Source organism: Poecilia reticulata, linkage group LG22, assembly GCF_000633615.1.
Source record: "Poecilia reticulata strain Guanapo linkage group LG22, Guppy_female_1.0+MT, whole genome shotgun sequence".
In the NCBI taxonomy this organism is placed as follows: domain Eukaryota; kingdom Metazoa; phylum Chordata; class Actinopteri; order Cyprinodontiformes; family Poeciliidae; genus Poecilia; species Poecilia reticulata.
In genome coordinates, this window is record NC_024352.1 from 5,346,783 (window position 1) to 5,360,342 (window position 13,560).

General features: G+C 38.4%; 1 protein-coding gene across 1 annotated transcript; it reads right to left on the reverse strand.

Moving 5' to 3' along the window:
• Positions 1 to 264: 264 nt before the first annotated feature.
• On the reverse strand, positions 265 to 11,392 carry LOC103458200 (RING finger protein 145). The gene is made up of 11 exons (XM_008398850.1): positions 11,144 to 11,392; positions 10,658 to 10,941; positions 9,771 to 9,879; positions 9,269 to 9,360; positions 7,846 to 8,087; positions 7,023 to 7,198; positions 6,787 to 6,927; positions 5,233 to 5,415; positions 4,974 to 5,121; positions 3,765 to 4,121; positions 265 to 1,268 (listed from the first exon to the last, which is right to left on the reverse strand). The coding sequence occupies exons 2-11, from the start codon at positions 10,824 to 10,826 to the stop codon at positions 489 to 491; spliced, it is 2,397 nt and encodes a 798-aa protein (XP_008397072.1). The 5' UTR covers positions 10,827 to 10,941; positions 11,144 to 11,392; the 3' UTR covers positions 265 to 488.
• Positions 11,393 to 13,560: the final 2,168 nt, after the last annotated feature.

The window sequence follows — 13,560 nt, forward strand, 5'->3', positions numbered from 1 at the left end:
TGCTCCTCGAGGTTGAGACATAAAACTAATAACTGTTTCATGAATCTGTTGAGTTTTACCTTTTGAGTTAATTACTGTTATAATTTTTAAATCACATTTTAATGTATTGAGACGTTCATGTTCTAAATATTTCACATTTTAGAAAGAAAAAAAAACGTTGGTCAAAGTGAGTTTGTAAACTGCATGATGGCAATGTTTAGACTAACTCAAAAATAGATCAATTGACAATGGATGATAAAAGTGGAATGAATAGTAAAGACAAAATATAATTTCAAGATGATTTTTTTATAGTTCATGATAATTATTCTAATGATGTCCTGCTTTACAATTGTACGGTAAGTCTACACAGATAGGTCCAATACTCATATTGTTTTGCTAGTGTGAAGAACATTCCATACAAGAGATATTTGAGTCTTTTTATATTCATATAGAGAAGGCAGATGTGTTTGATGATCAAGCCCAATAAGGAAATTTGGATTTCAAACCCATCAAGGCACAGATGGAGCGCAGTCGGCCACCGTCGTTTGGGAATCTGTGGTACCCGAGGACGGCGTCTTGAGGGTCACATCTGAATGCGTGCTGAAACCATGACGACTGTTCACGGAGTCGGCAGAGTTTTGATTATATGATTCGAGAGATGTCTGGGCGCCGACAGGACTCGCGCCACCTGAGACCAGCTTCTGATTTTCATCACCAACGTTTCCCTCGTGTGAATGAAGGCTGTGGCTCGATTTAGACGTCCTGTCATGGTTGGGATGGAACGCAAAACCGCAGAGTCCCGTTAACTCGGAGGCTGTTTGGTTCTCGCTCACGGCTCCAAGATCTGTTCGTGAAGATGAGTCTGTGCCGTTCATCTCAAACGGGCTGCGACAGTTCTCAGAAGTTCTTCCCAGTTGGTTCTGGGAACTAAACCTAACGTCCAGTTCGCCGTCGGATCTGAACGCGAGATCTCGGACGACTACGCTTTCAGGTTCAGACGACCAGTCTTCGCTCTCGCTCTCCTTCTCCGGCTGTTGCTGGGCGAGATCCGGGTTTCCCTCATCGCTCGGCATTTCCAGGTCCTGCTCTCCTTCTTGCGGCGCCGGATCTGGCCCCGGGTCCTCCTGGGAGGCAAGGTCTTCATCACCCGGAGCTGGGCTCTGAACGGCCGGTGTCGGTCGGACGGTCTGGTGGCACATGGGACACGTTTCCTGCACGTACAGCCACTTGCGGAGACAGTTGCCGTGGAAGAAATGGCCGCAGTACGTGATGACGGCAGAGCTCATTTCCTGTAGAGAAAGACGAATCTGGTTTTAAAACAAATTCAAAAATACTTTATTGATTCCCAAAGGGAAATTAAATGTTGTAACCTATATTAATTCTTCAGAGTTGGTGTAGAAGGTGATACATGCTGACACCTGTAGCAGTCTGCAATTTGAAGTAGCTTTTGACTAAAGAAACTGTTTTTCCAAGATTGGATGTTCCATAATTGTATTTTTATTTTACAACATGTGAGCCTGCTCGTTCTCATCCACTGTCAATAAAGTTTTTCTGATAATTTTGTTGCCATCATTGAAAACGCTTTAAATAATAAAATCCATTGGCTCTGCTAATTTACAGTAGAGTAAACTCATGCTCTATTTTATATTTTGAATAAAGATGCAAATCTTTCAGTGTCTGGCGATTCGACTCAGATTTTTAGGGTCACGATTTAATTCAGAAACTATTTAATTCAAAAGCGATTTTTAATTCAGCAACCAGTTTTCTATTTAAACGGTCTAGAAATTTTGTTTAAATTATAAGACCAGAGGAAAAGACGCTGTAAACAAATAAAACATTTATCATTTAAAACAATTCTCCAACGTTTCATCAATTTATATTTAAACAAAAACCTGTTTTTGCTAACCTAATTGTTGTTATGCTAGCTTAGCTGCCTGACTTTTTTTTAAAAATAAAATCTCAAAGAATAATTCAAAAATATATACAGTGGGACATGCAGTACATTCGTAAATATGAGCGTCAAAAACGTACAACTTAAACTCATTTTATAATCGATTTTTGAGTGTATTTTTTTTAAATCAATTCAGAATTGCAGTTCTCTGTAGAGAATCACCTCTAATTTTAAATTAGCTTGGTTTTGTCATCTTTTGTCCAATTAATATTATGAGATTTCCATCTGCATTTACAGTGATGCAAACAAAAACAAAAGCGTGAACTAAAGAAGGTGGAGTCAAACTGGAAAAACAGGAAGAACACGTCTCAAAAGCCCCACTTGGCGTGAAGCATTTTGTACTACTGTTGTTTGTTTACAGAGCGGACCTGCAGCCCGAACCGACCAGAACGGCTCCAGACTCCAGTTCTACACTGCGCTCCTGTAGACACAATTTACTGACATTTTAAATCCCTCATCCACTTGGGATTTTTTTTATTAAACATCGTGTTCATCCAGTTCAATCAGAGCAGCTGTTTTGTGAAAACTCAAGTGACCAATTTTAATCTCTGAATTATTTACTCAGTTTAAAATCTCCAAAATTGCATTAAACTGGTAAATAAAAAAAATAATCAGAAATGAACGAGTATATTAGTTTTTAGAGATAAACTAATAAATTCACTGCTGACTTAACTGGTTATGGAGGCCTGCCAGGCTTTTAATACATTGTGGGAAACTATAAATATGTCATTGTTGTATCTTGCTTGTAATGTTTCAATTTTTATTTGTAAAGCACTTTGGGATAACACTATGGTTTTAAAAGCGTCATATGTACTTTGGAAATCTCTGTCTGGGTCAGAATTTAGAAAGGTCCAAAACATGTGTACGCATCAGAATTGTATTCATTTCTATTTTTTCATTGGATGAATGTTTTCACAAGCACAATATTTCATACGTTTCTACAAAAGTCCCGTATCAGGTGAAAAACAGACTTTGCATTACATGCTGAGCATGCTCTTATTTTCCCAGTGAAAATTTCAGTCTTTTAAAGACAACAGTGTAAGCCTGTTTGTTATGTGAGAAATCACTGCAGGGAGATTCAGAGAAAACTGTGTTTGTTGTATTTGTTGGCATCTTATGATGGTTTTACGGTCTTTAGAACAGCCATAAAATCATACCATTGGTAGGGTTTCTGCAGGTTTCACCAAATTTAAGACTTTTTAAGACCATTTAAGACTTATATTATGACAGAAATGTACAAAAGAAATGCACTTTTCTTTTTCTTTTTTTCAGGGGACCAACAGTGTGAATTTTCTGTGGTCTTTTTGTTAGCTAACCGTTTTGAGATTTTTAAAATATTTTTTTGTGAATGTTGTCCAGCCACCTGCATATAAATTTATACTCATAAAACGCTAGCTAGCTAGCTAGCAAGCTAGCAATTATTAGCAACTTGTTACCGACAGCCTTAACTGCCTTGAGACACAGAATGCTGTGAGTGATGATGAAACTCAAACTTTGAACCCCGATTAAGGAAAAGACCTACATAGCCGCGACAAAATTTAAGACTCGAGATTAATGTATTTAAAGGCCAACTTAGTTTCTTTAACGGATTTAAGACGCTAAGGCCAATGAATTTAAGACCTTTGAAGGTTATTCACAAGAAAGAACATGTTTCGCTGCACCAACTACTGATGCCTCCAATTTACTTTTTTATCGCTCCGCTAGCGCAAGCTATGATCTTTAAAATAAAGATCCACGGCTAACTGAGATCACAGCTTATTACAGTACATATTATTGTTTAAATCCCATTTTACCGGCTATGCAGCGATCAGCCCTTGTGGAACGAGCAACTCACCTGAAAGCAGATGGAGCAGACGTCATTGTGCTGGTCCAGCTGCTCCGCCGTGGCTCTGGGCAGGGAGTTGATCTTTTTCGCCGCTTCCCGCCGGAGCAGGAAGCTCTTCCAGCCAGACTGGGCTCGGAGCCACACGTTGAAGTACGAGTGGATGATGATGACTGAGGCGCCCATCCAGCTCCACTCGCCAAACAGCGACTCCCAGGTGCCGTAGGCCACCACGCACAGCGCCACCAGGAACTCCAGCACCCTGCTGATGGCGTTCACCCAGTAGATGACCTCGTCCAGGCTCTCGATCGGGTCGATGCGGAACAGCTCCACCATGAAGAGGCAGTAGATCAGCATGGTGCCTGTGACCTGGACAAGATTCATCGTCGTCGTCATTGTTTCTAGGAACTATTAATACATGGGAGAGTCAGCTTTTTTTTAAAAAACTTTTTTAATATTACTCTTAACTCAAAGTGGTAAAGTTGTTTATTTTCTGGGCACGTTGAAGAGTCTGACTTAGCCAGAAAAACAAAATAAGCTCTAGCAGAAAGTCAGCGCTGTTGTTTGTGAACCTAAGTTTTCTCAAGGAAGAAAATGTGTTCTTTTACCAAGTTCCTTTTTTCACTGTTGTGTTTTCTGTCAGTTAAATCAGACGCTGGTATCTGAGAGTCAGATTCATAATTAAATCAATGGTTACTATGTTTAGCCATGATAATAAACTGCACATTTTTTTCCCAGTGTCTGAGCCAAATGAAGGTGAGAGTATTTGAGCGCAGCTGCCATCTGATTAGCTTGAAGTGACAGCAGGTGTCTTTAAAATAACACTTTGATCATTTTATCAACTGCATGGAACTGAATATAACTGCTGAGCTACACAACTGAGTTGTAAACCTGAACACAAAAACGGAAAAAGGAAAAAATATGGAGATTCGTCCAGCATTGGTTCTGGTTACTGATGTTGGGCTGCTGCCAAAGAAAGCAAAAACAAACAAGGAAAGAGGGAAACATGAACCTATCCATGGATTAACAGAGTTTGTATCGAGCCTCCATGCCAACTGAATAAAATTTGTGCACGAATGTCAAATTTTGTAATTTAAAAAGAACATAAGATGTTATTATCCTACGTACTATGGAGGGACTATGTTTCAAGAAATTCCATCCTAAACAAGACTTAAAGAAATGCGTCTCAATTATTTTTATACGACATGACGACAAACAGACCTGGAGGGAGGTTAGCATGCAGCTGGAAACCAGTATGAGGAGCCAGAAGTCCATGTGGAAAAACTGGGAGATTTTATAAGCCATGAACACCGGGAAAACCAGCAGAAGCAGACACATGCTGAGGCCACGGAAGTGCTTCCACAAACTTCTAAAACCAAAGAACAGCAGAAAGAAAAAAAAATATATATATATATTTGTACAACTTTTTCTCAGCTCTGACTCGCTTGCAAAGACGTGAAATTCGCTGAATGATTGGTACCTGTTGCGTGACGCGCCCAGGGCTAGAATGATGGGATCTGTTATTTCTATCATGGACTGCAAGGTTGAAGTCAGCACAATGAAGAGGATGATGCTGAGGAGGAAGGTGCGCTGCAGCGCCTGCATGTCTAGCAGGCCCGTCTGCAGGGCGAGCAGCAGCAGAGTGACTCCCTCCGTCACGCCTCTGACCAAACAAGCACAAGGAGAAGTTAAGGACATATCTTTGTTTAATTTGTTTTATTTTTTTTAATTGAGAAACACATTTTGTGAAGAAATCTTCATAGGTGAACAGAATTTTGCACAAGATGTCATGGAACAAAGGTCAAAATCAAATGAGGACGCGGCACTTTTTGTAAGTGATTGATAGTTGATGTGAGGATACAAAAAAAAAAAAAAAAAAAAGGTCAACGAATATTTTTTCCTCACTGTTTCAAGATAAATTAGATCAAACATTTCTGGTTTTAGCCTTGTTAGACGTACCAAAAATTATTTCTGTTTGTTAAATGCCAAATAACTTGGCAAGAAATTTTTTTTTTTAAGAATTATTTTGCACATTTCCTCAAATCCAAAAGTTTACATACATTTGGTGAGTATCCGGGATGGAAACCCAAAAGGTTTGACACAAGTCATACATTATAAAACACAATTATCCTTTCTAGTGACCAATATATGTAAACTTTTAAATTCAAGGAAAGTTACAAAAACCAAAAACAAAAGAAACAAACAAAAAACGTTTTCACCAGGTTTTCTGGCATCTAACAAATACAAATAATTTGAGTAATTCTAACTAAACTAAAATAAGAAAACTTGGTTAAGATTCAACTTAAGGCAGAGAGAAAAAAAAACGTGATTCAACTGCATGTAACGGAGCCAACATGTTGGGATGTTTTCCATGCTGTCTGACCCGACTGCTCAACGTTGCATTCTGCTTTCAAAGGACAAAATTTGTTCCTCAATGTGATTTTTGTTTTATGTTTATTTGCATATTGAGCTAAAGAATTTGGCCTGATGACTCCGCATGGATTTTAATAACAGCCTAATCAGTCCCTCCAGTTTTTCATGATTCCACAACTGAAAAAATTGTCACCCAAAAATCAAGAAATCTGCAGATTTTATCACAGCATCACATAACTGCAAGTTTATTGCAAATTTACCAGCAAAAATTGTTAAAAGCATTGGGTTTACTGACTGCTAGATCCCACCTGCAGGGGGCAGTATTTATTAATTCTACTGTACTGCTGCCTCAGCCTTATGTTTCTTCAATATGCATATTTTTTCAAAGGGGTTTAATAAGGAGAACATATTGCAAAATTCCTTGCAAATATTTCTGAAGGAGCAACACAAAGTTAGTGATTTCTACTACAAAAAAAAATACAAAAACCATCACAAATTCCTGTGTCTGACTGCAACTGAATCTGGTCAAAAAACACCTGGTGATATAAACGCTAACGTTTGACACACAGTCCAGCGTCCGCGACGTTTCAAACAATTCAAGCTGTCGCTTGATGCAAACTGAAAGTGGAAACAATCAGGAAGTTGGTGGACAGTCTCTCACCTGTGCATGACGTTCTCGTTCTGCACCGCAGCAAAACCTCCCAGGTAAAACTTGCACAGGTTGAGAAGTCCCAGAGCCAGATAGGACACCACGAAGGTAAGACCCAGCAGAGAGTACGGCGTGGCGCAACATTCTGACATGCTGCACGGTTCAGCAAACATACAACAAGACTATAAATTCAGGAGAAAATACACACAAAAAAAGAGAGTGCAAAATAAATCAAGGAATAAACGCACCTAGTGAGCAAAAAGAACATGATTCCCTGATAAGTTGCGGAGATGCTGGAGGACATGGCGTCCGAGCACAGTTGGACGGCGAACAGAACGAACCAGAAGACACTGAAGAGGACCGGAACAGCAAACTGGTTCCACAGAGAGATCCCCAACGCCAGGAGTCTGTACAGCTCCATCACCTAGGAGACAGGAGGCCCCAGGTGATGACGGGGGGGCGGAGCATGAAAAGATGCCCGAAAAGTTTAAAGTAGCTGTGTTTCCATTGGAAATGTGCGCAAAACTTTGTCGATATTCCTCTAATGTAAAAAAAAAAATGTCATTAAATTTACAGTTGTGGTGTTTCCATTAAATAAGAAATGGACAAAAATCAAGTGTCATGTTATAAGTTGCTAAAAAATATGATACTTCAGCTAGTTCCTGTTTTCTTTTTGCTCGTAGTTTCCGCCAGCTGCAGCATCTGTTTGTGGATCACGTGACTCGCATGATGTGAAAAAAGTGTTTTCACTGCAGTTTCGCAAAATAAACCAATTTTGATACAGCCAAAAAAAAAAAAAAAAAAGTTTCCATGGCGCTAATTTATTTTCGACTTGTTAAATTGTGTAACTATTTAGTCAATGGAAGCTCATACCTCTGTTTGTTGGTCTGTAATGTTTGTCTTGTACATGCCAATTGGTTAATTAATACATAAAAAAAATTTATAAAACAAAAGAAAAAGTTTGCAAAAACAACCGGTGTTTTAGTTTAGTGAGGTATTGCATATGAAAAGACGCGAAATAACCATTCTGGCCGAGGTTTTTGCGTCTCCACGGCTTCGGGGCGTGAATACCTCCAGGTGAAGCAGCTCTGAGTAGGCGGCCCTCGCCAGGCGATATGGCACGAACAGGTTGGCGAGGAGAAACAGGCCAATTCCTGCCACCGTCAAGCCCATGGAGAAAGTGTTGACGGTCAGCAGCGTGGCATTAGGGACGGCCAAGAGTCGGGCCAGCAGGGGGAGCATGTGAGTGGAAAATAGCCACACCTTTCTAGTCTTCATCAGGAAGGCACAGAGTGTGCTGAGGATGATCTGACCTGTCGTTGGAGAAACAGAAAGATCAAACATTTTGGTTTATGTTGTTCTTGGTTTTTTTTTAAGTAGCTGTAGTAAAATCGTTTCCCCCCTCGGTTCTTCCGTCTTAACATTTTAACTATTGTGAGAAATCTGCTCCAATCGCCATTTTCAGACAAACGCATCAACCCCCTGTTAAAGAAATAAAAATAAAAACAAAATTAAGACCTTTCATAAGACCTGAAGAACATAAAAAAAAGTTTTCCTATGCTCATTATTTACAAAAACAAGAAAAAGTTGAAAGCAGGGCTGCACCTAACRATTATTTTATTAATTGATTATTCTGACAATTAATCGGGTGGTGGGGGAGGGGGGGCGAATCGCCACATTCTGCAGATGTTTAATTCAAGTCTTTTTTATATATTTTTATACAATATTGGAGAATTATTTCCTAGATTCATTACACACAAAAACAAGAATAAGTTGAAAACAGGGCTGTGCCTAGTGATTATTTTATTAATTGATTATTCTGACAATTAATCGGGAGGTGGGGGAGGGGGGGGCGAATCGCCACATTCTGCAGATGTTTAATTCAAGTCTTTTTTATATATTTTTATACAATATTGGAGAATTATTTCCTAGATTCATTACACACAAAAACAAGAATAAGTTGAAAACAGGGCTGTGCCTAGTGATTATTTTATTAATCGATCATTCTGACGATTAATCGAGAACATTTTTTTACATTCTGCAGATATTTCATTTAACCGCCCAAGTCTTTTTTTATATATAATATTAGAGATTCAATAAAAAAAAAATCAATAACATAGCCTTCCTGTAGCGTTTTCTTGATCATTTGTAGTGAAGGATGCATCTGCAGCTAAAGAAAGTACATCTAACATCAACATGTGAAAACCTCAAGCCTTTCTGTTAGACTTATCAATATAGTCTATTGCTAATCTGCTGACCATTGTCTGATGATGATATTCTTTCACCAACAATTAATCAGTTACTACATTAGTTGACGATGATTTCAATAATCAATTCTTCACAATTAATCCGATTAATCACTTCAGCACCAGTTGACAAAGAAGAATTAAGGAACAAAACTTTTTCTGCCGCGGTAAAAAGCAACAGGAGTCTGTGTGAGAAAATACTTTTTCTAAAGGTTCACGTTTAGAGTCAACTTGGCTCAGATACTCACTAGTCATGGCAGAGGCGAATCTATTAAAGGCCAAAGAATTGAGATAGATCGCCCCTTCATATCCCAGCTGCACCTCCTCTCGAACATAATCCCTGGAAAAGAAACGGGAAACAAAGAGATGAAGAAATAGCATGATCCTATTACAGGATATCTCACTTAGCTTAGCTAACAAATGAGTGATACCCAATCTAATGCTACATCAAAGTCTGCTTTAAATCTTCATAAAATATTTTTATTTTTCCACTTCTGGACTGAATCTGTATTCATATTAAAGTAAAAACATGGAGCAGAGCAATTAAGATAATACATAATGTAGCATAGCCACAATTAGCTAAACAAAGTTTTGGCTAATTCAGAGTATGACCTTATTCACTTTAGGAAGAATACTTTATCTACAGTGTGAAGAGGTTCATAGTGAAAAACTGTACAAACTTTTTTTTTTGTAATGAGAGTGGCTCCTGATATCCTGACATTTTAGAGAAAACAGGAAGTAAAAACTCACTTGGAAATCTGATGCCCCATGTACAGAAGGAGGGCAACGAGGACATGAAGGTAAAGCGTAACTATGTTCCTCAGCGGCAGGATCAACACGACCAGGTTTGTCAGGTGAGCTGGAGGACAGAGACGGGCACAGAAGTCAAGTTTCAATAGATTCACTAAAACTGAGGACAAAGAAGCTGAAACCTTCAGGTACAGCACCTCCAAAACAAACAAAAAAATAGATTCACATCACACGTAACACATAAATGTGAAATGGAACGAAATATGTGGTTTGCCATTTTATTTTCACAGTTAAATTTGGATTCAGGCCCTTTTATTGTGACATTTTATCAGGATAAACTTTTCCTGTGGTAGGCGAGTTAAGATTACTAAAAATATTTCCATCTGCTAAGCGCTACGGTAACAAGATAGACAACTTTTAAAATCGTTTTCCGTTTAGTTTTCATGTTTTTCCAGAGTATTTGGTCTAATTGACTTTAATTTTTTTTATTTGTCTTAAAAGCAAAATATGTATATATTTTTTGTACAGTTTTGGCTTAATTGCTGTTCTGAATATGTTATTATTTCGGCAAACGGCCTCTTTTCGAGTCTGCACACTCCAGTTAACCATTACTAAATTATTTGACAATTATTTCAACAATCGATTAATCGCGATTAATCGTTTCAGCCCTAATTATGGCTGGGTTTAAATGACTGACTTCCACCACACATGTTGAAAAAGATGCTCTAGAGATGAGCGCAGAATCAAACTTTTTGTTCAACGTGCATTCATGAGAGCGTACCCCCTCCACGGTGAAACACGGTGGTGGCAGCATAATGCCACAGGGATGCTTTCGATCAGTACGGACAGCACAATTTGTTAAAAGTGATAGATAAAGCCAAACTTACCAAGATAGAACATGTTCCAGATGACATATTTGTATTTGAAGAGCATGTCCTCGTTTTTAGCCTTGAGGTTTTCAGTCAGACCCTCAATGTCACATTTATACAGCAGGTCCAGAACCAGAATGCTGGGCACCCTGAGGGCAATGTTGGCCACTTCGTCCAGACGAGGCATTTTGGCTGCAACCAAGTCTTTGGTCACACTGGAGCCCGTTTGTCACATGCTTGTTTGGGGAGGGGGGAGGCTCAGGTTTCCCTGTGCTTCAATACACTTTTCCGTGTCTTATCATCTAAAAAGAAATCAACAACCAAACAAACAGAATTTAAGCTAGAAGAGGAAGGACCCAGAGCCTACAACTCTGCGTTTTGAACCCCCAAAACAAAGGCAAAGTCTTGCTTTATTGTTTGAAGTTGTACAGTATGAGAGGCTGAGGTAGGTGATAAAGCGGATGTTTGTGGTAAAGCAGCTAAAAGTAGCGGTGGTTCACTTACTTCTCACAGTGGCAGACGTCCCAGCCGAGCAGCCATTTGCTAGCCAAAGCTAACTCCAGCTGGTCAGCCCTCGCAGCGACCATATTTTCGCAGCCGTGCCCAGCTGTTCATCCCCCAACTTCGGCCTCTCACGAACTATAGCTACACCTGTCACTGGAACCGATAAATAAGGCGGTAAGACCCGCGCGACATGAGGATGAGTAAAGTGACTTCATATGCTGTGTTATGATTCAGTGCGCCTGCGTGGCAAATTTGACGTGTACACGTCAGAAGAAAAAAAGAGCCAATCAGGTTGAGGTTCCTTTGGTCACGAGCTATGTCAAGAGGAATGACATGAATACTCACTTTTTACAGTCGTTTTTGTTCAATTTTAAGGTGTAAAATGGTTGTATAATGTCTGACGTTGTAAAAAAAAAAAAAAAAAAAGAGAAAGAAACTAATATTGTACCTTACTTATTCTTATTTTTTCCACGTTATACGTAATGACCAATATTATGAAAATATAGATGTAATAACATGCAGGTTTTAGAAGTTTTTCTTTAAATTGGGTTGTTGGTATCACTGTATGTGCATTTATTGATGAAATGTATGTATAAGGAAAAGGCAAAACAAAACATTTCTGCTTTGTATTTTTAATTATGGAGTCCATCTTTGTCATGGTGGTCTAGACAATGGACGGAAAATTGGATTGAATTTCCACAACAGAATGTAAGTAAAAGTACAAGAAAACATATGCTTACATTTTTTTTGTTTTATTACCATTTTTCTTGTCAATATTTTGAAGAAGAAAACATCTCTATTCTCTTTTTCCAAAAGTTTTATGTTTTCTTTTGTTTTAAAACCTTGAAAAATGAATTAAATCGTGGTTCTTTACTTATTAAAAACGAACATCTGTAGGGGGTATAAATACCTTTGTGACACAGTGTAGGTTTTCAGACTTTATGCATCCGTGGTTATTTTTCAAATCACTCTTTTACTGACACTTAAAAAAATAAAATAAAAATCATGTGTGCCGTTGCCTTCCTGATTGTTTTGAGTCATTAAATGTGGTTTTGACTGACTGATTCTCACAGCAAAACAGATTAGTTTTTTTTGTTTGTTTGTTTTTTTTTACTGAACTGCTCAAGACACCGAGTCCTGGCACGTCCACGCAGCTGCTCTGCATCATGCCACAGGAGGTGACTAAGAAAATGAACTGGTGCATTTCCTGATCAGTTTATAAGCTGCATGTCTTATCTCTAAAGAGGAAGGAAGCTTTTCTTCATACAACACAGGTTATTAAATCTAAACTCTGATCACATGAAAAAAAACAACAACTTTCTGTTCCTTGAATAATATAATAATAATGTCAGCTTCTGATATACTCTCTAGAGTCTGTCCAAGAGACAAAACTTGTTACAGTAACATAATCTGTGTGCATTTAGCTACTGTGTTCTGTTCACACAGGTAATGCGTGATAGTTGCGGACATTTTTGCAGAGTCAGAGACTCAAAGTATGGTAGAAGAGGTGGAAACTTTAGAAGATAAAACATGAATGTGTCCACGGAAAATGTCTAAATCTAAAAGTGTTCAGGTTAGATGACATGAACATAAACTGTCAGTTTTAACACCAATACAGATCAGTCACGATTATGATTAAAATATGTAAAAGATCTGCTGGCGTAAACTGACATCAAATATCACCTGCCACATGAAAATTGGTACGCTGTAACTGTTTCCTGTCTTCCTGAAACACAGGATGCACCTGCTCAGCAAAAATATTCACTTTTAGCATTTAAAGATGCATTACTTTCTAAACAACTTTTGTTTTTCTTTTTTTGCATTAAATGCCAAATATTGTGGGTATATAGAGATATAAGATGCTATCCAGTGGTAACTTTCTGTCACTTATAAGGGCACAATGACGTCACAAGAGGCACAGCAATTAGGCTACTCAGTTAGCATTAGCAGAAAAAAAGCTAACCGAAGGGATTGAAGCTAAATAAAGGGAGGATTTTCGCAATATATTTTGTGGAATATATGTTAGATATCCACAGCTTCGTCTGATTTAAAGATTCAGGAATCATTCCAAAAATAAATAAAGAAAAAATACAGACAAGGATGTTTTGTTAGTACATGTGTAAATTTTTTCGGCACACAAACCAACATCAGTTCCACAAGGCTCTGATCTCGGCCAAACTCTTTGTCTGCCGCCAATTTTCTTTTTAGAGAAGTCAATTCATATTTATTGTTAAAAAGACTGTTTTTGCCATTCACTACTCCTCAAACCTTAATCACAGCTACTACCTCTAATCAGATATTTACAGACTTGACTTGGAGGCCTATTGACCGTTACAAACTTTTTGTTACATAAACTTCAACCACACACACACACACACACACTTCATTTTAGTTTATGCTTGTTTAAGCATTTTAGG

Excerpts from the sequence above, each read along its gene's own strand:
- LOC103458200 (XM_008398850.1), bottom strand. The coding sequence starts at position 10,826 with ATGCCTCGTCTGGACGAAGTGGCCAACATTGCCCTCAGGGTGCCCAGC. Across the intron at positions 8,088-9,268 it reads ATTCGCCTCTGCCATGACTA|GTCAGATCATCCTCAGCACA; the intron begins GTGAGTATCTGA and ends CTCCAACGACAG. Across the intron at positions 6,928-7,022 it reads ATGTTCTTTTTGCTCACTAG|CATGTCAGAATGTTGCGCCA; the intron begins GTGCGTTTATTC and ends TGAACCGTGCAG.